This window comes from Apis mellifera, linkage group LG14 (genome assembly GCF_003254395.2).
Source record: "Apis mellifera strain DH4 linkage group LG14, Amel_HAv3.1, whole genome shotgun sequence".
NCBI classification, from domain to species: Eukaryota; Metazoa; Arthropoda; class Insecta; order Hymenoptera; family Apidae; genus Apis; species Apis mellifera.
The window spans coordinates 842,573-869,041 of NC_037651.1; the positions used below are offsets into that span (position 1 = coordinate 842,573).

A 26,469-nucleotide genomic window follows, 5' to 3' on the forward strand; every position below is an offset into this window, starting at 1 on the left:
AGAACTTTCCGGTAGACCTAATATTTCTAAGAGTTTTTTTCTTATATTTATATTTACTTATATTTATATGATTAAGGAATTTTTTTTATATTAAGAAAATAGAATACGATACCAACATTTTATTACTTGTTATGATAATCAATCACAAAAATCATCATTTTGTATAAATTCAACTAACAAATTATATTATTAAAGTCAACAATTTAATTTTTTTAAATCAAGTATTTTATATGAAATACTATAGAGTATAATTATATTTATATGAAGTAATTTTTTTATCAAAATCTTTTTGGATGGAGAATAAAATTGTTAATCTGTAAATTTCAATATTTTTTTCATTTCTTAAATATAATTTTTTCTGGAAACTTCTTTTACAATTATTATTAATATAATAATAGAATATTATATTATAAGAATATATTAATAGAATATTAAAAATTAAATTTTTTTATTTTTTATTTAAAAGATTTTTAAAAACTTTTTATTTTATTAAAGAGTTATTATCATTAAAGAATTATATTTTAGAGTCACTAAAAAAAAAAGTTATTTTTTGGTATTGATTTCATCTCAGATTAAAAAAAAAAATTATTTTATATATTAAATATTCATTCTATCAAGATTTATTTAGTTTAAATAAATTTTTTTGTATTTCATTTTTTTGACTGATTATGATATTTCCATTCCAATGCATATAAATGGAAGTTAACAAGCTGATCAAACTTTTTTAACTTTCACTTAAATTCACAATGAATGATCGATACAATGATTTTTTATTCAATAATTTCTTTTTATCGATTCAATTGATGTCATAATTATAAATAAATTTTATAAATTTGAATTAAGATAAAATATTTTTAGAAAATATTAAGTTTAGATATCGAAAAAAATCTCTCTTGAATTTCTTATCCATATTTTTTCATATTAAATTATTCCAAACTTTTCTTTTATCATTTTTCACTTCTAAAATTCGATCCATAAATTATAAAAATTTTGAAATAAATATGCGACAAGAGCAATACGTTTAAATTTAGAAAGTAATCATAGAATTTGCGCTTCATTGCTTCATCGTATATGGATCAAAGTTATTTATTATTTTCCTCCATAAAGGTGTCTATTCGAGAAGTTTAATATGCAAATTACGTTTATAATGAACTATTTTGACGCATCATGAAAAAATAAACAGTGCAAGAGTGTGCAAAAATTATGATCTTCCTAGTCTCATGCTAATTGGAACTTCGTCCAAACAATTATATCACTGAAATGAGAATGAAATGCCGCGCGTACAGATATAAATTCGTACTAAAGAGAAATTTCTAACAGTTCTGCGAGTGACGCACGATCTCTTAATTTCGAAAGCTCTAATACGAAATTTCATAACGTATCTGCTAACGACAAAATGAAGAATTACGTACTCCTCTCCCGTAGAGAGCAATTGAGTAAGGTTGCTTAAAAAACATAAATCCTCATAATTTTATTCTCGAAACGGAGAGATAGTAGGAGAGAAGGAACAAGTCACGAATGAAATATGCATTCGCAGTTAATTATTGGTTTTTGTTCCGGTGAGAAAAAGAGGAAAAAAGAGAAGACGGAAGGAGTAATAATACAGAATAGGCCAAAAGTTGCAAAACCATTTAGGATCGCAATAACTTTCTTCTCCATTGATTATTTTTATTTCTTATTTTTTTATTTTTTCATAATAAAGTTTATAACACGGCGATATTTTTTGATTAATCTTGGAAAATTTCAACGTGAGCGTCGTTCATTATCTTTGCTTCTGAACTTTTTCTAAAGACTTATTTAAATGGAGTGTCATAATTTTAAATTTAAATAAAATATAAATTTCGTGTTTCTTTATTTTAATATGAAGTTTGATAACATTAACTGTGGGAAACAATATTATTCAAATGACTTGCAATATCAAATAATTTTTATCACGAGAACTCAATTTCTTTTAAAACAAACTAGAAAATAAAAATTCAAGATAATGCATATAAATAATTAATAAAATAACTTTTGATAGTATTTTAAAATTTTTAAAATAATAATTATAAATATTATGTAAAAAAAAGTACTTTTTCTTTCTTTTTTAATTCAATTTTTTTCGAATATTGATTCTTACGTAAATACTCATTAGTAAAAATTCATAATCGAATTAAAAAAAAATTATTTTAAATTTTAATTATAAATTATATATAGTAAAATAATAATAATACAATTATAATTTTTAGATATTTTTAATAATTTGAAAAAACCATTTAAATTAAAAATTAAATTGCAATGTTACAAAAGATAATTTTTTCATTAAAAAAAATATAAAAATCATCTTAACTTTTTTAAATTATATTTTTTGTTTTAGATTTTATAATCTTATAGCTTGTGTTAATATAAATTCAATGATCATCTTATACACTATAATTTTAAAATCTAGAATCAATAGAATAGGAATGTTTTTGTGAAAAAATATTTTTTATATATTTTTCAGGAAAAAAATGAGTGATAATTTACGTTTTATAATTTTATGAATAGAATTCGAATAAATCAATATCAACGCGAATATGAATTTTATATAAAAAAATAAATCAAGCAATTATATAATTAATATATTAATATATATTATGTATTATTTATTTAGCTAATAATTTTATATTTAATAGAAAAAATCTTATATAAATTATAATTAATATAAAATAAAAATTAAAATATCTTATTAAAAATTTAATCATTTTATCAATATAATATAATAACTTAACAAAGTACGTAGCTTTATAATATAGCTCTGTCTATATTAACAAAAAAAGACATCATTTTGTTGACAATTTTTTATTTTTTGTTCGTTTATCTTTTTATTTCCCTCACTTCTATTACTTGAATTGAGCTTGAAAACATAATTTCTTCGCAGCTGTCAAAACGAAACGTTGAACGACACTCGAAGAAGTCGGTAAGTGGCAGCCGGAATTGACTCAACTTAATTTATTCTTGAGTTTGGCCGAGTTGAATGGCCCTCTCTCCTTTCGCTTCGTCGTTCGTTAAGCAGCCGATAAGCAGAAGTTTCCAATTGGCCGGAAGTTTCCTTTCACCATCTCGCACGTTCCTTCAGGACCTTATTTATCCCTTTCACTGTCGGCCATTAGCGCTCGATATTCGATATAACGAAAAATGCTCAACCCTTCGTTCATAGCCCTTTTCAACAGTCACCCTTCACCGGAACCGGAATTATTATTTCTGATAAATGTCTTCCCTCACTTGGGAGACTCGCTTTGTATAAGTATGATTTACTCGAGTTTTTTTTTCTTTCTTTCCTTCTTTTTTTTTTTTTATTTTTTTATCTCTTCGAACCCCTTCCGTCTACTCAGATACTTTTGTATAATTTATGAATGGAGATTTAGATTCTATAGGATTACTGAACAGACCAATAATCCGGAGATGTACAATTGTTATTTTGCTTGAATTATTATTGGTATTTATGATATACAATTTTGAAATAATAAAAAATAAATTACGGAAAAGATAAAAAATTTACGAATTTTTTTTATTTATTATTATATCTGGTATGAGAATTGTGTGAGAATTGTGTGATAAAGTGTTAAAAAAAAAAGAGAATTACAATTTTTTTTTTTTTTTTTGCTACAATATATATGTATCATAATATAAATCGTTTATTTCGTTATACAAAAGAAAACTAACGAAAAATATTGAACTTTTACAGATTAAATTGATCAAAATTAAAAATTGATTAATTTATATTATAAAAAGTTATGGTAAAAAGTTATCGAATATTAAAATATTTTATTTCATATCAAAATCTTTTAAGTCATAATGAAAAAGTCGAATGAAAAACATGAAACAATAGTGAATTTTTGTATAGAAACATATAAATTTTATTAACGAAATTTAATTATATGTTAATTTCTTAATTAAAGTTGAATATTTTTTAAATAAAATAATATTTTATTAAATATATATTATCTACATGAAATTTTTTTATTTTTATTTTATTCTAAATTTTTAAAAATCCTGAAAAATGAAGTTATATAATATTTCTTCATTATTGAAGATTTTATTAAATTACAGTTTCTTTATATATATATATATTATTTATATAACATCTTATTTGGTAATTTTATTATATTTTTTATTACATTTATTATATTTTACTATAAAATTTATTAAAACATTACTTTTATTCAGTAATCATTTAAAATGATCTTTCTCAAGTTGTTCAACATTACTGATGTAATTTAAATTTCAATTGATTAAAATAAAAAAAATTGAGTAATTGAATAATTTTTCAAGTTATAAATAATATATAAGACAATTGTTAAAAATATTAATCTTTATAACTCTAATCTTATAATTAAAATCGTATTATTTGTGATAGAAAATTCTAATAAATTTAATAATGGATTAAAATAATTATGTTATATAATTCATTTATAATTTAATTAATTATCATAAAATAATTTCTATTAGATATATATTTCTATAAAAAAAATAAATAAAAAAATGAAAATATATCTTTCAAATATAAAAATTATCTAGAAAAATTTTTATATCATATGATGTGAACAAAAATATCATTAAAAAAACAAATGATTTAGTATAGATTTTTAACTTCATTTACTATAGATTTTATATAATAAACATGGAGCTATCATTAAGGACATATATTTTGATTTACAATTTTTTTAGATTTTACCATTTTTGACTAATAACACTTAATTATACTTTATTATTTAATGTTAATAAAAAATAATAATTTTTTAGTACAAGTTTTTAATCATGAACAATTTCAAAATTGAAAAATTCGTCAAAACTTGAAATAAAATTTTATCAATTTAATAAAAAATAAAAATATTTTTTTTAATTTATCAAAGTAATAGTTTTAAAAACAACTTTTTTATTTTTCTAAAAATTTTTACAAATAGATTTTTCTCTTGATACAAAATCTTCAATTATATAGAATTTTAATATATTTAGAAATATTTTTCTAAAAGTCAAAACAAAAATTGTTTTTTTCAAATTCAATATGTTAATTGGAAATATTAACCAATTTAAGTTTGTATCGAAACCAAGTATAAACAGAATGAAACGTTTCTATTTCTGTCATGTTGCCCTATTTCTGTCATTCTGTCGCTATCTCGTCGTCTAATTTCAATTATTTGTATAATTTAATAAATAAATCTTATTTTTGTATACCAATCTTTTTATTTATTTTGATATCCTACATTCTCTCACGAATATATTAACTATATAATATTATATAATCAAGATTATTGATTCAAGAAACTCAATTTAATTAACGTTCCAAGATATAGCATTCATTTTGCTTTGCTGTCTTCGATAAGAATTGATACTCGATTCTATGAGTCAAGTGATGTCATTCCTCGTATACCCCTGCTTCCTCTTTCTTCCTAGATAATGCTATCTGCACTTATTGCAAGGGTGGATGCCTCGAAATGTGGAACTACTCGAAATAACCGTGATCGCGAAATGGTAGTTCCACGCTTACAATAAAGCCCCGATGCTTGTTTCAAACGAGTTCCAACGTCGTGAACTATTCGATGTAATCGCGACTTTGGAAGCATTATGCATCTTCTACGAAGATCTTAAATGCGACTGCAATACACGGTTGTAAATTGCGTGGAAACACGGGCCGTGAAATCGTCAAAGAATAATTGAAATCAGTGGTGGATGCACCTTAGAGAAATTGCGCCTCTCTGCTGCTCTAATCTGCGTAAAACAACATAGAGATGAATGGGTAATTCTGTGAAAATTTTGTGGGAATATAATTTGACGAGAAATGTGGATTACGATATCGTCGTATATTTGTACAGTTAAAAAAATATTTTTGAAATTTTATTTAAATTAAGATGCTAATATTGATGGATATTGGTCACTTTATTTCTCTTGGTATTTTCTTGGAACGAGAATATCATTTAACCTCGACAATTATCTTCTGTGAAGGATAATGAAAAAAGGATTCAAAAAAGATAAAAAAATAATTATAAGTGAATAAATTAATATTTTAAAAGTGTTATAATATATAAATGAATAGATAAAAAAATTATAATATTTTATAAAAAGATATTAGAAAATTTAATTCTTCTGATATAATAAAAAATTGAAAGATAATAAAATATAATAAAAATATTTAATTACTTTTCATAACTTTAATTTTAAATAATAAGCTATGATGTTTTTATTTTATCCTTTTTTTTTTTTATTTTAAAATTTCTTTAGTTCCATTCTATTTATCCCTTGTAATTATATCTAAGATATTGAGGAAATATATTTCTGATGCATTTATAATATTAACATAATATATTCTTAAACTATCTAAATTATATTTTAAACTAATTTCTAAACTATTTTAGAAATAATAATAAAACTTCAAATAACCAGATAATAGAATAATATAAATGATTTAAAATATCATGTAAAAGAACTGTTTTTTTATTTTTACATAATTTTTATATAAAATAAAACAAATATCTCTTCTTCTCTGATTCTATATCTAAACGAATCAATTTTCAAATATTTTATTTAAATATTATCCAAGTTTGTCCCCACAATTTTAATCTCCAATCTTTATTTCATAATCGAATCTGATCTCTATTCAATAACTATTTAAATATCGTTTAAGGTACAAGCAAAGAACAGAATAGGACTTAATTAGAAACACTTGGTTGCAATACGATGATCTCTCCATGAATGGTTACCAAACGGTCTGATTACCACTGGAAAATTCAACTGGAATGTCGCTTGGAGGCTCGAGGATAATTGATTTCGTCTAAAGCAAAGCCGGCGGAGTTTCATTCAGTGTACGAAGCTTCTGTGCAAAGGTTATTGCGTTTGCTCCAATTATTCATTAACTTTCACGGTAAAATTAACGGATAATGAAGCGGAGGAAAAGTTGAAGTTAAAGTCGCAATTCATCCCTAGTATACTGAATCGAAGAGGGCGCGCCCTCTCGTGTTACACGCTTTCATAAGAAATCTACTTAATGGATCTCGAAATAACTTAAGCGAGAAACTGAAAACATAATTCTTATTTTTTTTATATCTGCATTTGTATTATGGAAAAATCGTAAATTGACGAGAAATCAGAAAAATTAGATAGAACATCTTCAGATTTCGTATATTTTCATTATTATCAGAATTATACTTGTTATATTATTATACAGAGTTACTTGTATCGATTGTTATGTTTTATTATGTTCTTCATTTATTGCATAATAACATTGTAACATTATCAAATTGAAGATAAATAATTTTAGCAATTGTTTATAAAAAGATATTATTCTTTGATTTTTAATATATTATATTTATTATATATTTCGATAATTTTTTGTCATCACTTGAATTGTTATGAGGATTTTGCTTAACAGTCGTTAGTCATTAAAAAGTTATTAACAAAAACTTTTCTTTGAAATTAAAAGTTTACATTAGATCAAGTTAGTTTTAATCAGATTTATTAATATAAATTAATAGTCAATTAAATTAAATAACTAATTCAAATTCAAACTATTAAATCTATTAATTAGATAAGTTTTTATTTAATTTTAATTTGATAAGATTAAATTTAAATATCAATTGATGTCACAAAAATTTATTAAATTTTTTTACGATTTATATTGTGTTTAGGTTAGATTAAATTAATAAATAATAATAAATTTTAATTAATATTTATGTATGTTAACATTTGTAATTTAATTTTTTAATAAATAAAACCATTATTCAGTATAATGTTTTTGATAACATAACATTAAATCATCAAAATCAGAAAATGATATCTTTTTGGAAATATTTACACAATTTTAACTATTAATTAATTTATTTAAAAATCTAAGATGTTTATCTTTTTTAATTTCGAAAATAATTTTCTAGATTTATGATGCTTTACTTAGTGAAACTTATTAAAAATTTAAAAAATTTTCACCAAACGAAGCTTTAAAAATAAAAGATTTTTAATTTCCATTAAAAAAAAATAGATTATATTTATAAAATGATTTAGTTTATTGAAATATAACTTAATTTAAAAATAATTTCGATATTTTTGTTTTTCTTTCTTTGACAATCCAATAAATCAAGTTGCTTCTAATGCTGCCATAAAATAAATAATCAAATTTTAAGTAATATGTTAAAAAAAGTTTCTAATACAAACTTTAATAAATAAATTTTAACTAACATTTATGTGTGTCAACTTTTGTGATTTGATCTTTAGAATCGATCTTTGAAAATTATCCCAAATATTAATATTCTACAAATTTATAGATATAAATCACGAACATAAAATTGCTATGAATAAAAATATCATTTGATAATCTTCATTCGTTAAATATATAATATAAATAAATTATAAAACAAAAAATAAACAATAAGATAATTCAAAGAAGAAGGAGAAGAAAAAGAAAAGATATATGAAAAGAAAACAAAAAAAAGATAAAAAGAAATGATTGTCATTGCCGTGTAAACTTGCAACGTATTCTTCTGATCATTGATATTTTCGCCAAGTTCGCGATTCATATCCTGTTTGTCTGTGAAAAGACAGCATAGCTTGCATCCGCAAAAAAAGTAATATTTCACCTGAATGAGAGAGATCGTAAGGCCAATATCAGCGTATATCGTCGGTGACAGGGTGCGTTTCAAAAGCGGATTAGTTCCGGTATTGTATTTACAGGTGGTCGTGAAGTGAACGGCTTAGTTGCAAAATTGGCCGTGTGGTTCGTGATGCATCATAACTCCACGACATTCGTCGTTTTCCAGTCGGTTTTTTGAAAATTCCTCGTCGAGGAGGACTTTCGTCGAAAGAGTGGCAATCAACGGTCTCGAAAACTGGTTGCTGAACATTTTGGAGGAAGACAATTTTATTTCGATTTTTTTTTCTTTCCTTTCTTTCTTTTTTTTTTTTTTAAGAGAGTTTGGCAATAATTGCTCGTATGATTAAATGAAAAGAATTCGGTACATATATAATTAATTGTTTTATTTTAATTGTTTCGAATGAAATTTAACTGTATTTCTGTATAAAAGCAAGATTGATTGCACGATGTTCAAATGTGATTTATGATTTCGGATTAAAAGCAGTAGAATATTGTCACAAATTTGTATTAACACATTTTGGTGAAATTAAAATTATAATTTAAATAGTGTGTCAATTTATCAATTTTATTAATACGCGGTATTTAGAATATTAATAAAAGGATATAGAATAAAAGGATGGCCATTCTTCGAGACGAAATTAATTATCGATCAGTTGCTTTTAGAACGAACAATGACTTATTACTGGAGGATTTATTTTAGAACGGTATAATTATGGAGAAGAGAAGTTTCTCTATCATGTTGGATCTTTTAAATTAATTGAAGGTATTAAATAGGCTTTGATTATTTTATTTTTATTCCATTTGTTTACTTCTCTAATATATATAAATATGAATAATGTAAGTGAATCGATATTTGATAAAAAATTTATTTAAAAAAAAAGAATTCCATTTCCTAATAATTCTAAATTTGTCTTTTTCAAAAATATTTTATATCATATAGCAAATAGAAAAATAAATAATAAAAATTTCTCAAAAATTTGAAAAATTCAAATTTAATTATAAAGTTTGTCAATCTTGAAATTTGGAATCTTTAAAGTTTAATCTTTCAGATTGAAAGATATTATTTCAAACAATCTACATGTAATATTTGATAACATTATCCGATTATTCGTGTAAGATGTATGCAATATCATATATCCATATTTAACAATGTATTTAACTTAAAACGAAAATTAAATTGTTAAGTCGATTTATGACGAATTAATTATTCAATAGATATTGCTTTCCTTCGTAATTAAATGATTGATATTTATATTATTAATTTCGAATTAATAACAAAATTAAAAAAAAATTTAATATAGCTATATCATATAATATATCAAATAATTCTAAATTTTTTATATCTACATAAAAAAAATACCTAATATAAAAATTGATTATATTATTATTTATAATTATATATATTTCTAATATATTTGTATATTATAAAATGAGAGCGTTTAAAAATTTTATGAATATGAAATTTTTGAATTTTATGAAAATTTATTTATTAAAAATTTTTTATGAATAACTTACCGAAAATGTCGTTTGGATAAATTAAGAGAGCTATTAACACCATTAGAAGCGCTTTTCGCCGATCCACCATTTTGTCACGGTCATCGATCCACCTGCAATGGAAAAAGTTAATCAAATGTACGAAAAAAGAAGGTAAAAAAAGGTAAATGTATGAGATCCATTATAATTAAATCACAACAATTAATTCTTTTCTTCTTTATTAACGAATGGAATAATTAATTTTAACTTGTTAAAATTTCTGTCTCATTGTCGTTATAATAACGTAAATTAAAACTTTTTTTCTTTTGTTTGCGTATTGAAATTTCGCAAATAGTACATTCATTTCATTTAAATGTTGAATTAATTACAAAAATTACAAAAAATAAATAAATATAGAATTCGAATATAAATAACTTGAAATCGATTATATTCTCGCAAATTTTGTCAAATATCTTTCTTATTTGAAATAATATGAGAAAATGTTATTTAGAAAAATTGTAGAATATAAAAAAATACGTATTATAAAAATTATTTTGATAATTTTTATATTATAAATATATATTTTCAATATATTTTCAACATTTCAGAATGATGAGAAGAGATCTAAAAAATAATTTTTTTTATCGAAGAATTTTTTATACTAAATTTTAATAAAAAATATATATAGAGAATATAAAAAAAATAAAGATATATTTTTTTTATAATTAAAATTGTTATTTTTGAGATATTTTAATTGAGATATTTAATTCATATTAATACTTTCATTGGATATGATAAATGTTCGAAATATTCAAAATGAACTTCATATATTGATACAATCTTTAAATTGTTAACTTAAATTGTTAACTTTTATTCATCTTAAAATTTATTTGTACATGAGTCATGCAACTATAATTTTATGATTTGCATTGGATATAGAATTTTAATGCAACATTATTTATTTCTTTCAATTTTTTTATATCATTCAGTGTAATGTAATAGTGTAATAGCGAATCATTCAGTGTAATAGCGAATGAATCAGTTTAAATTTTATTATATAAATTTTATACTTTGATTAAAATTTTTTTATTTCTTCCATGAAAATCTATCGATTTAATTGTTTTTCGAATCAAAGTTTTGTTAATCATTTTATTTATATTTACTAACAAAAATGAAAAATATATCAACAGACGTCGAAAGTTCAAAATGTTATTATTTACATTTATTTATTATGTATTTACTTTTCAAATATTACGAAATTATAATCTAATTTTTTAATGAAAATAATAAAATAAATTCAAATATCTCAGAAATATACATTATGTATATAAAAGTTACTCACAAAAGTCTTCATACATTATCTTACAATAAAATTCACCTGATTTTAAAATCCTGATTTTGAATAAAATGAACTATATATAGAGAAATTTTTTTAAAAATTATTTTTTTTAGAAATAGTTTCATTTTTTCAAATTGTTGAATATAATTTTGTCTGGAAATTTTTCTTCTTTTATCTCAGCACAATATTTTATAATTTAAAATATTATTTTATTTCCCTATGTTGAAATACATTAAAATTTTGAGCATTGGTTTCATCTTTTTAAAATAATATTTTGTTAAAATTTATATAACCCATTATATTTTACATATTTATAAAATTTCATTAAAAATAAAGAATTTCAAATGTAATAATTAGTAAGTATTTATATACTTGATATTTATTATTTTATCGAAATCAAATATAAAAAATTGAATTCCATTTAAAGAAACAAAATTGATTTCTATATTTATATAGATTACGTTTTGCATGTATTTGTATAAAGAGAGAATTATTACCATATTGTGTAAATATTTTTTAAATTTTACAATTTTCGTATACAATATTTTCTCGTATTTGAAAAAACAAAGATATATTAGATTTAAACAGAATTCGTGGAACTATATATTATCGAAATCAAATTTTTTTTATTATGATTATTAATTATGATCTTTTTAAAATTATTCAGAACACATTATTGATATTAATTAATACGACATCAGTAAATATCTCGTTGTGGTTTTCAAATGGCTATATCCCGTTCGACCAGAACTTGATTAAGTGCGAAATATTGGCAGAAAATCTGCAATCTACTTTAATTTAATTCCAATTCGTTTCGTTCTTTACGAGGTACAGTAAAAGGAGCTTGTTGGAAATAAAAAAAAAAAAAATAAAGATAAAGAAAAAAAATTGGAACTCTTTTTTTTATCGTAAATTATAGTTCAATTCGAGTAGAGCTGAAAATCTGAAAGAAACTTTAAATCGAATCGATAGAACAAAAAAAATATTTTGTAAAAATATAAAATAAACTATTATTCTTTACTACTTTTTCAGGGAAACATTTTAAACATTCAGGAAATATTTTAACAATCGATTAATTAGATATTGATTATTAAATATCATTTTATATGAATAAATAATTAACGATTTTTTTAATATTTTATCGATAAATAAAATAATAGAATAAAGAATTTTCTTTAATATTTTTAAATTATTTTGATTTTATTCTATAATATCTAAAGAAATATTTAATATTGAGTTATTCCAAAAATTCTTTTCTACAAAAAAAAATTTTTTTCTACAAAAATTAAATTCATCTAATCTAAACTAATCCTCCATCTTTTTAGAAATTGAAGATACAGTCACTAGTAATCATTGTAAAGTAGTTAAAGTTGAATGTGAAAATTTCTGCAGCGTCATTATTTGTTGAAATATCTAATGCTCGAAAATTGTAGCATAATTTAAATTTTATTAATCAATATTTATTTTGAAATTTGATTTTCTATTTATTTATTGATTAAATTCCAAATCTTTTTTGCACAGCATAAATCAAAATATTGGTATTTCTATTTTTGATTTACTGATTTGTAGAAACTATTGATATCCAATGTTCATTTTTTTAAAATTAAAATTGTAATTATAGGGATAATGAATAATAATTTTTATAATTGAATAATTTTCGATTGCATTGTCTTTATTTGTTTGTACTTATCATTAATATAAATCTTCTAATCTTATATACATTCTTTACATGCAATTTTTCTTGCATTTTCAATATTTTCTAGCTTCTGAAATTATATATATATATACATACATATAATATTTTTTGTTCCGCAAATTCAAAAAATTATAAAATTTTGGAAATAAATAAACGAATTATATGTGTGAATTACGAAACTTTTTTTTTACTTTTCAAATTTATTCTAAAGAAATGAAATTGATCTCTAAAAATCTAAATATAATAGATTTTCATTTATGAAAGGACAAACATGTTCATTCATTTTAACTAAATTATTCATATAGTATGTAATTCTTTCACTAGTTATAATATTTCGTCTAATTAGAAATTTATATTTATATAACGATTTTATGAAACATTTTCTTTAAAATACATAATAATATATCAAATATTTTAAATTTAAAAATAAATTTATAATAATAACTATCTAATATTGAATAAATTAATATTTTATTTATTTTGTGTTATAGATTTAATTAATGTACATTTCTAATGTACTTCTAAATATATTGTAAAGAAAATTCACATAAATGCTTGATTTAAATATGGAAAAGCTCAATTAAAATTTGAACAATATATATATAATATATATAAAGTTATCATAATATAATATAAAGTTTCATTCATATAAATAGACTTCATTTTATTGTATCTTATAATTTTATATTTTATAATTTGTAAATTTTGAAAAAAATAACTTTCAAAAATAAAAATCTTTTTATTAGGATTGTTATTTAATAAAAAATTTGTCGAATATTTTGATTAAAATTAGAAAAAATAGAAACAAAATTATTAATTATTTTCAATAACAATTTCATGAACTGCGACCAATCGCATTTTTATATGGTATTCTTTTTGTATGATATCTGCAAATATTTTGATATTTTCAAAAATACGAAAATTCAAATAAAAGTTAAATTAAAAATTTTTTTGTAACTCGAAAAAATTTATAATATGTTTTCTAAGAGAAAAATTTATATGATATAAAGAATATATATAAAATGTATTTATAAATAAGATGAAATTATTAAGATTAAATTACTTTTGATATTTTTTAATTTTTTATTTATTAATAAAATTAGAGATAAATTTATCTATTTACAATTAGAAAATTGATTCCAAATTTTTCAACTACTAATATTATATAACCAAATATCTTTAATATCTGAACTATAAAAAAATAAAAAATATCAACTTTATTAAAGTTTATTTTATTTAAAACTATTAATTGTTTTTAAAAAATTGAGAATTTTTAAAATTATTAATTTAATTTTAAATATTTTCTATTTGATTAACTAATATTCAAAGATAAAAATTTTAAATATTCCATTGTTTAAAATTTACTATTTATTCGTCATTTTTTTTTATTATTTTTCTCATAAAATATGCAATTTCTCGTTAATAATAAAATTCAAATATTCTTTTAACACAATTCTATATTGACTTAAATTATATCATTTATATATTATAATTTCGGGACAAAGAGATTTAAGAAAATGAAGGTAAAACTCATGAAGTTAACTCGCATAAAACTAAAACTATCTGGAAAAAAAGGATAAAAAACTTGGGTTTAATTTGAGTCTAATTTTTCAGAAACAAGTCGCATAAGTGTAAAGAATAATAGAAACATAAATTAAGAACTTTAAGCAAGAAGAAACTAAAATGTAAAGATTAAAATTACATAGCTATCGCGATTCTTTGTAAAATATGAAAAGCGAAATTAGATATGAAAATGAAATACAGAAATATGGATTTAGTTTCGATTTCAAGTTTGATCTTTTGTATTATTTGTATTTTGAAAATTAAATTTTTATAAATTAAATTGAATTAGAATAATAGAATTAGAATAATAGAATATCGATTATTCAAACATATATATTGAAAATATAAAATTTATTATATTATAATATAAAAATTTGAATGTTCAAGCAATCGATTTATCTGGATACAAAATTCATAAAATAGCAATTCTAGTAACATTTATATTTTTTTGGAAATTATCCTAAAATGATATCTAAAAACGATTTATTTATTTTTTATATTTTTTCTTTTTAATGTATTTCTAAATTTTGTTATTTAAAAAAATGTAATAATAATATATTTAATTTATATTTATTTTATATTCCATTAACATCCATAATTGAAAATTATTTAATTTTTAATCGTTTCATAAAATACTAACAAATTTAGTTTTATCTTAATAATAATAATTCGAATAAATTTATCTCCCAATTATATAGTTCGAATGTTACTGCATTGAATTCTACTTTTTTTATTTAATAACAATAAATTCGATAATAAATATAATTTATTTTAACAGAGAAGAATAAAATATAATTTTTTAAATGGTAGATTAATCATTTTCATATTTTCTATTTTTTTCATAAAAATCTTACATAAAGAAATATTGAATTGTAGATAAGTTTAGTCATGGATATTATTATAATGAAAGATAGAAATGACTGATAATGATAAATAATAAAATAAAATTTTATAATTATATAATATATTTCCTTGCTTTACATATATAATTAAAAAATTCATATATAATAGTGATTATGTTTAAACTGAAATATATTAAAATCAATATTCTTAATACTACGATACGATTTTAAATACATTAATTTTAGACAATTTGAAATCTAATCGAACGATAAAAAATTGTAAAATATTAAAATAATAATTATTATAATATTAAAAAATATTATAAAAACACTTTTATATCATATAAAAAATTTATATTTGTTTGAAATAATATTATATTTTATATTTCACAATAGTTTACAATAACTATGTACATTTTTTAAATAAGCAAAGAAGAAAGAATGAAGTAGAAAAAATAAATATAAGAATGAAGTAAAATAAATTAATTTTAAAAATCAATTACTATTTTTATTATGCATAAGTGATAAAAATAAAATGTAAAAAATATATATTATAAAATATAAAAAAACAATTTATTATTATATTTTTTTTATTACATTTATTATTACTTATGATTTAAATTATTTTATCTTAATTATTTGGTTAATTAGAAAGTTGATTAGAAAGAAAGAAGTTTGGATCTCGACTAAAAAATAATATATTTGTCTCTATTGAATAGTCAATCTGTAAATCGATCGTATTAAAAAATTTTCTCATATAAACAAATTCTCATACAAAATGATTTGTTAATGAATTTTCAAGAAATTATTCACGTTGAATATATTGATTATTCATTAAGTTAAATATTACATCTTCAAATTGAAATAAAACACAAAATATTTTATATATTTGATATTTTGTATATTGTTTCTTTATTTTAATATGAAGATAAATGGAATTGCTTTATTTATTATAACATATAATATTATTCAAATTATATTTTTTCAATTATACTTATTTAACTTAATTTTTCTTATTTTATCTAATTTTTACTTAATTCTAATTTCTACAGTTTTATAATGTTGCATTTTTATTATTGCATTATAATACAGCTGTAATACTGTTTTTGATTTTTAATTATTTTTCAATTATTAACGTAAATTTTAATTTTAAAAAAATTTTATAGAAAAAAATCTAATGAAATTAAATCGCATCTTAATGGCCATTTGATATTTCTTTCTTGTGTAATTAAATAATCCAATTTTTTCTTTATCAATATGATTATTTCTTTCGAAATTCGTTTTGTAAATTCAAATCAATAATCCACAATTTATGAATTTTCATAATAAATATTATAAAAATAGATTTTATATTAAAATAAAAAAGTTGAAATATGTGTATTATTTCAATTTAAAAATATCAAATTCATTATAATTAATTATATAGATTTATATCTTTTTATATCTATACGTGAAATATTATAAACATAGATTTCTAAAAAATTTTTTTAAATTAATTTAATATTTATTAAAATTTCAATTTTCAAATTGAATAAAAAATAGAAAATCTGATAAAATAGAAAATATATCAAAATTATATTAACATTTAATTAAAAAATATTTATTATATAGAAATATAAATATATATATATATATATATATCGTACTTTAATTAAATAAAATTTAAATATTTTTTTCATTTATATTTCAATATAATTTTTATAATATAAAATTTGATTACTTAATAAATAAATATTAAATATAAAATTTTCAAAATCTTAAATTATAGAATAATATTTTATTTTTGTAAATAATCAAACTGCATAAGAAGAATTTACAATATAATTTCTTTTTAATCAATATATTTTATACTAATTTTATATTTATTCGTAGTAAGAAAAAGATTTGAAAAATTATTTATTTATTAAAAGAGAAAAATATGTTATCAGTCCATATGACTTTTGAATCCAGTATAACTTATAGGGCAACAGGTGTGACATTTTCAACGATTTTACTATGTATATACATGCAACTTATTACAATCGTAAATACGTGTACTTTTAACATACTATTACAAATTTTATTTTATAGAATTTCTAAAAATAAAAATGATCTCTTGTTTCTTTTTTTGTTTTTATTATTATCTTTTTTTCTTTATAAAGATTATTTTGTTTAAAATAAGAATTACAATTGCAATTATAAAATTTTGATATATGTAATAAAGAGAATATTTTCAGTTTCATATATATATATATATATTTATTTCTATATTTATTTCCATATAAAAAGTTTTTATCGTAAATATATTACCATAATTCTCTTGATATTCGTGATAAGATACATCTTATGTGATACGATTTTTTTTTCTCTTTGATCTTTTATTTTCTAAGTTTATAAAGATTTTTCTAAAAATCCGAAAACAATCCAATATGCACGATAAAAATATATATATATATATATATATATATGTCGAGTTATAAGAAATTTTTTTTTTTTAAAACAAAAAATGTTAAAACAAAAAATTAATAGTAACAAATCAATAATTTAAAAATGTATGAAATAATTTGTGTATTATTAATAAATATATATAAATTTACTTAGTGAAATAAATAAAATAACTTTAATAAAGTAACGGATATATAAAACGACAATATACAATATTTCAATGAGATCAGAAGTTGTGCGAGTAAATAAATAGTTTGTAGTTAGTTAAATACAGAGCTTGCATCAAGTTTAATCAAACACTCTGAACTTTTAAAATTATTATAGATTGATCAATATATGTTTTGTTATTTTGATGTATATGAATATATCTATTACGCATTACAAATAATACTTATAATATTGAAAATTTTACAAATAAATCTGAATTTTTTATTCTCTTTCATCTTTTTTATTTTTTTTCATAATAATAAAATTTTTTTCTACAAATTATCAAATTTTAAATTAATAAAATTAAAATAAAATATCAGAGTTAAAAATTAATAATAAAAAAAATCAAATAATATAAAAATTTTCTTAAAAATTTTCTAGTGTTAGGCTTAAATATATTATTTTTCTTGATTTGATAATTTCCATTATTTCATATTTTCTATTATTATTTACAATAAATAAATGGACAATAAAAATTTATAAATGAATTATTTAAATATAATTTGTTCTTTTTATGTTTTATTTTAAATAAAGATCATTTCTATATTATTTTGCAACTTGAATATGAATATTTAGATAAATTTTTATAGAATATTTACTATAGAAATTAATTAAAGGACAAAAATGTTCATAAGAGAATATAATAGAAAAAAAAGTATAATTAACATTTAATTAAGATTTTTTATAGATAATTTCTTATAAAAAATGCAAAATAGAGAAAAAAAGAATAATATTCAATTTTCTCTTTCTTAATAAAATTAAAGAAATCAAATCTATGAATTTCAAAATCTCAAAATCTTTTGGTTTATACTAAATTATTTTTATAATTATTTAATTATTTATAATTATAACTATTAATTTATAATTAGTTCTGTATAAATAAATTCTTTTTTCAAAATTGATAAATATGTTAAAATAAAATAGTCTATTTTTGTTATTTATATAAATAATTTTACGTTAACTATTCACTTCTTGAATATTATTTAAAATATTTTATAAAATATTATCGTAGAAAAAATATATTCAATAGATGTTAATACTTACTATTCTATTAAATTTTTCTACTATTCATTATGAAATTATTGTGAATAGATTTCATTATTTCATAAATCATAAAAGAAAATATAAATATTTTACATGTTTATAGTATCATAATAGAATATTATATTATTCATTTATATATATATATATATATTATATTATTCATATGAATATAAATAAAATAATAATAAAACAAAAATTCCAGTAAAGCAAATCCCATTATAGATACGTTTCACACACATATTTACTAGTCCAAAACTTTAAAAATTTGATAAAATATATGTATATTATATAATTAATCTAATTTGAGTATAATCAATTATATCACAGAAAATATAGTATCAACATAATATCAACATAAATTCCAATTCAAATTGTATCGACGAAAACAATGTTAATTTGTCACGAGTTGTCACAAAATGAAATGAGATCAAATCAAATCAGAGTATATCTTTGAAATAATTTTCACGAACATTATTTATCCAGAGGATCTCCGAATTAAGAAGTTGCACGAATCAAAAATAAAAAGAAATCAAAAATAACATTGTACACTCAAGACTCGTCCAAATATTTGTCAAAGCGACCAGCATCGACTTTCTGTTTAATTCTTCTCCCGCAAGTTTCTGTATCTCTTTAAGACGGAAACAGAGCCGCGCAAGAAGCTAATCTACATTTGAAATTTCATTCGTGTCGAATGTGAAATAAAGTTGGCCAAGCCTCTTTAAACGCGTTCCACCAATCCGTTAATTTAAGGAAATTTTCAAATAAAGTTCGCTCGTTCATCAAATCACAGGAACAATCAACCGCCTAGAAAAAGGGAAATTCATCCTCCCAAATTCATCCTTCGTAGATTGTATATAGAAGTTTCGCCTAAATGTGACGCGTTCCATATATTTTTCTCTCTTTTTTCCCTTACCTTCCATGTGAAAAGTGATTTACCGAGTGGAATTTTAATTTGGCTCGCGATTAAAACGGGATTTATATCCTGCGCCCTTGCGATTACTTTTTTTTTTTCGGATAGCGGAAGTCGACTTTGCGCGCAATATCAAACTTAGGATTATTTTTTGTGGATACGCGATATCAAATTTTAGGATTATTTTTAAACCTTGTCCAAAGGTGAGAGACAAATGTTCGTGGATATATATGTGCATATAATCCGCATACTTTGTCCGCAGATAGTCTGCAAATAATAGAAGATAAAATACGAGTAGTAGAATCTATGGACAAGTATTGTGTCTTTCATGGAATGAAAAACAAGAGCCAATATCTGCAGATAAATGAAGAAATATGCAAATAAAACATAAATTAAATAAATAAATAAATCTTGATATAGTTAATTTTACAAAATTTTTTTGAAAATTTTTTTAAAATTCAGAATTATTAAATTTAGATCTTTAGAGGATTGTTTCTAAATAAGATAAGATTGTTTCTCATAAGATTCGATTGAAAATCTACAATTTATTCCTCAATTGCTTAATTTCTTTTTACATAAATTGAAAAATAGACAAAAAATATAGTTGCTCAAAGATATAGCTAAAAATATTATTAAGTGTGAGCATATGATATTGTATATAAATAAGGAATTCATGAATTATTAATGAAAAAGAAAGTGTATATGTATATGTAATAATTTCAAATTGATTTAAAAATAATTAAATTTAGATTAATATATAGATATGCTTTCAATGAAAGCAATTCAAGATATAAATTTATTTTTTATTCATTCCGTAGCTAAGATGTTTAATTTAACATTTAAACATTAGTTTAATTTTAAAGAAAGTTACATTAATCAAACAGTGCAAAAACTAAATTCTTTTTCTTTTAATTATACTTTGAAAATAGATGAACTCAGCTTCATTATCAAATAAATTTGTTATTTTTTTATCGAATAAAGATTTATTAAAATTAAAGGTGATCATAAAAGATGTTTAAAAATATATTTAAATTTATATCAATACTGCATTATAATTTTAATAATTTTTATATTATTATTATTATATTTGTTATTACATTACTATTTTAATTATTATATTACTATATCTTTTTACAAATAATATATATATCCAAATTAATTATAAATCTTAAAAAAATCTCATTATATATTTAATAATCAAAATACTTTGTTCTATATGTAATATATAAATACACAATATATGAATTTACATAAAAATTTACAATCTTATTAAATTTTATTTAAATCATCACATTTTTATTTTAATTGAATATAAAGTTACAAATATATTCGATATATTTATCTTTTTAAAGGTCTTTTATATTGCGACTTAAAAAGATTGTCATTAATTTTTTACCAATCCACTAATACAAAGAAGATTGAAAGAAATATATCTGCTTCGATACGCCATTCTAAATCCTAAAATAAATTTCTCAATAGAAAATTCGATAAAGTTCTCTCGAAGCTTAACGTGATGTATTTCCATGCTGTATTTCTATGATACATTTAATAACAATGAATAGAAAAAAAAGAAGAAAAAGAAGAAGAAAAACACTGCGATTAAGTAACATCGATCAATTAATAATTACAGACAAAGTTACTAGAAGTTTGAAGTTGGTCTTTTTACGTTTTATTCTCGTTAAATTCTGCTCTGTCGATATTTTTCATTAAAATAATGTAATCCCAGTCGGTATCATAACGCAGTTCCCGACTTTTGAATGGTATTATAAAACGTCGAAACGAATGAAATGGCAAGAAGAAGAGAGAAAAGCCTTCTGTCATTCCGATGGACATTAATTGATATTGGATAGTCTTTGCCTTATTTGAAAACTAATATCACATTATAATTGAAATGGTTTTCGTGAAAGGAATAAAAAAAATCCAAGTATTCATTCCAGCTATGGATAAAAAATTACGATGAACATTTTGATAAAGATTATTCGTTATGTCGGAAGAGAAATGTAAATGTATAGAGAGAATGGGATACGAAGATAATTTTAATCTAGAGTAGTTAAAATTTTGTTTTTTCAGATGTATTTTTTCAATTGATTTCAACTGATTTAAAAGAATATCAATTGCTATTATTTGAAAAATTTTATTTTACAATTGTACTCTTTTTGCATTATAATTCTAATTATGATTTTAATTTTAATTTTAATCTCTAATTTTAATTTTTCTTTAGCTTTGGGATAAAAAAATAATAAATATAATTAATTTATAAAAAATAATAAATAATAATAAAATTAAATTTTTGATATTGAAATTTAATATTATATAATTATTTTATTATTATTATATATATATAATAATTCTATTATTATTTAATTAATATATGATGATAATTTTATAAGAATTATTTTTTTCTAACTTTCGTTAAAAAATTTTAAACATAATTTTCAAATTTTAATTTCAAATAAACTATTTTATATTGAATTAATTTTAATTCTAGAAATTGTATTTCAAATAAGAAATAAATAACTATAACATCAATAACATTAATTAATAGAAAGTAACATTTTGAGATAATAAAATATTAAGTAAAATAAAATTCAATGCTAAATTTAATTTTAAAATAGACAGTGCATTTTAAAATAATATATATAAAATCAATTTTCTTCTATTGTGACATAGCAAGAATTAAATATATTATTTATTTAATGGTACGAATAAATCAAGTCATAAATACAGTGTCGCAAGAAATACGTTATTTCGCGAGTAGATAATTCACCATGAATCGCTTGAATATTCAGCACGGTGTAACGCTTAATGGTAACCCAATTACTTGACAAAAAGTTTAGTGACCCATGTGTAATGAGATTAATCGTGATCTAACCATACTTCCAACGAACAAACAAGTCGACTTCGCTCGAGATTGACCCGCGATACAAAAAGAGGTTAATTAATTACTTTTAGCATGCTTCTACGCGATAGGGGAAGTTCGCAGTTTTGCACTTATTTACCGATGATGCTACTCATTATGGTAGTCGCGTGAAACGCGATACTATGCTGTTTTCTTGAAAGAACTTTAACAGAGCAAGAAACTTCAATAAAATTACCTAATTACGAGTTGAAACTCTACAGTCTTGTTATATTATTTGAAAAGAAAAATAAGTTGAATTTCGAAAATAAGTGATGTTTTCAAAAAATTTTCGAGCGAAAGAGATATATTTTTAAAGTTCTTTCAAAAAATAAAAATTGAAATTTCATGCTTAAAAACATTTTTAAAAATTAAAATCATTTCTCGAATAATGAATTTAAGAATTTTTGGAATTTTTTTTAAATTCTTTATTTATTTTGTAAATAAAATTAAATTTAGAAATTAATATTTTATATTTTATAATATTTATTTATATAATTTTTATTTATATTTTATAATATTTTATAATATGAAATATTTTGATTAATTATTTAATTTAAGATAAAGATTCATTATTTTAAATATGAAATTATTATCAAATAATTCAATTTCGATTTTTTCTCATTGTCTTGAAGTTTGTATTTTATTTGTATTGTATTGTTTTATTTTGAAGAAGATAGAATTTTTTTTCTTTTTCCTTTACTGATTCATTTTATACACCACATACACATTTTATATTATTATTTTATAATTATTATTTATATTATTATTTATTTACATTAATTACATTACATATAATGTAATATATGTATATGTGTGTATATATATATATGTATAAAAATATATTACATATAAAATTTAGATTAAGATTCTTTTTAATATTTGCCGTATTTTTTACTGTTATTTTATAATATATAATGTTATTATAATAACATTTTTTTGTATGAGATTTGAATTTTTTGTTATCTATTCAAAATTCTAAAACAATATTATATATGTGTATATTAATATATATGATATATTAATATATAGCTATTGTGATATATTTTTAATATAATATATAATATATAATATATAATATATAATATATAATAAACAATGATTATTAAAATATTGAAAATTTTTAATAAAAATCATTTCTCTTCTAATAACTACTCATTTTGCATTGTTATTTCTATTTTATCAATCTTCATCTTAATTACAATATGTTCAAATTCCATAGACTTCTATTCTATAGGGATAGAATTGTGAAAAGAGCAGTAATTATATAATCTCACAAATACAGAATCACATCACAAATAAATATTTACTATGATCTTTTGATAAAGCTATTATTTCCGAAAAATTGCAACATAAACAGATTATTAATAATGAATTTTAGAAAAAGAAGCAAACATAGTTATATATATATATTTTTAGGAATTGAACATCTTCTAAAATTTCATAATATTATAAAGATATTTAATTATTTTGAAATATTCTCCTGATATTATTTTAATAACATCACTTTACGAATATTCAGATTATGGAATGACAATACTTTTAAAAGCTTCATTTCTTTTAAGTAATAGTATGATATTTATGGAATTTGATATTAAATATTAAATACAAAATTTTGTTTATTTATAATTTGAGAAAATAATTAATTAATAAATGTTAGATCAAATTTTGTATAATTTTTATATGTTTCATACGAATAAGAAGAAACATAAATCAATAAAATATCATCAATTTTTATTTTGAAATGTTTTTTTATTAATTTTTAGTTAATTATGATTGGATCATTTGAAATTCAACTTTTAAATAAAAAAATATTCCAGCTTTATAATTAATTTTGCATTAATATAGCATTAATTTTAATTTTTTTAATTATTATTATTATTATTATTATTATTATTAATTATTAAATTACTTTTAATTTTTGAATAAAATAATTAATTTTGTTTATTTTAATATCTTATTCTTTATCTTATTCTTATTACATAAGAATATTTTATTTAGATAGCTATATAATTTCTATAAATATATTCAATCATAACGATACATTACAATAATAATGATAAATAAATTTTAAATTCAACTAGCTGTAAAATTATTTTAAAAAACAATATTATAATCCAATGAAGTAATAACATATACAATCAATCTATAATACATACTTTTAAGTCTCGTAAGTCAAAAAAAACCTACCTAGTTAAGAATAAATATAATTTTCTTCTCAATATTTTAAAAATTTTCAAGTTGAAATGAACATTGAAATTCTTTTTTATGGACTATACATATAGTTTTATAGTTTTATAGTACATATAGTTTTATTAGCTTGCATGTTTAATTATTGAACGATCAGCTAACGAGTTTCGTAACATTTTCATTTCGAGAACCATCTCAGCCACATTTCAAACTTTATCGAAAGAGCAATGGCTCGTGTGCGCGTCGTTTCCAATTTCGAATACAACGCCACTGTTACGATCGACCATTGTTGTACCGGGCTCCTTTGATATCCACTATTAAATCGGTCATACAGTATTAATTTGCCGTATGACTGCAACTGTCGAAAGCTTTGCATCACGGCAAATTTTTAATTGGCCGAGTTGCCCAATTGTGCTTAAACGCAATTATTGTACGAACACTACTCGAATATACAGTTTTAGTAGGCTTCAATGCTTCTAAAACGGAGTTACAATTGGATCGACTGATTGAGTCACGATTATTTCGATTTATTCGTAGAAATCAGTAAGTAGTGAGAAGAATATCAAATATCTCGCAAGTAGATATAAATTTTGATTGAAAATATTTTTTAAAATGTTAAGCATAAAACTCAAGTATTTTATTTTAATATTTTGATCTCTCTCATTATGAAATTCATTATTATGAAATTGTATTTTAAAAACGATAAACAAATAAATTGAATTTTTAAAAATTGATTTTGTTTCTTTAAAGAGATATTTAATAAAAAAAATTGTTTCATATGTAATCTACATATTCATAATATTTTGTATAAAATAAAATTATTATTAATTTTAATAATATAACTTATTAATTTAGTTTATATAAAAATATTTTCATAATTTATTGTGTATATATATATATATATATATATATTTATTGAATTTTTATGCTTTTATTGATGCTTTTATTGCAACATTTTTACTAAAGGTTTTGATATCGGTTCGAATAATTTCCATTTTCTTGATGTTATAATACCAATATAGATGTTATGACAATGTATTAATAATGTATCGATTCCAGATTTCTATTCTTTTGATATGTCATGGATATTCAAATATATGAATAAAGCATAAAATTGTTTAAAAATTATAAAAAAAATTCGTCCATTACTATTGCAGATGTATTATTAAGAACAAAAAAATGATTTCATAGTCACCTCAAAATAAAGCGATGAACATTATTAAGTAAAAATCCTATCAATATATTAATTATATTTGATGATGCAATATTATTGAAAGATATTGTAA

At 20.2% G+C, this 26,469-nt stretch overlaps 1 protein-coding gene across 2 annotated transcripts in view; it reads right to left on the reverse strand.

Annotated features, from left to right (window-relative positions):
• The window catches only part of LOC725840 (lachesin-like), a 179,032-nt gene that overhangs the window by 91,986 nt on the left and 60,577 nt on the right, over window positions 1-26,469 (reverse strand). For both annotated transcript variants that reach the window (XM_026445143.1, XM_026445142.1), the window contains exon 2: window positions 10,115-10,206. In XM_026445143.1, the coding sequence (XP_026300928.1) occupies window positions 10,115-10,184 (70 nt within the window). In that variant the 5' untranslated portion in view covers window positions 10,185-10,206. The remainder of the gene's footprint in view (window positions 1-10,114; window positions 10,207-26,469) is intronic.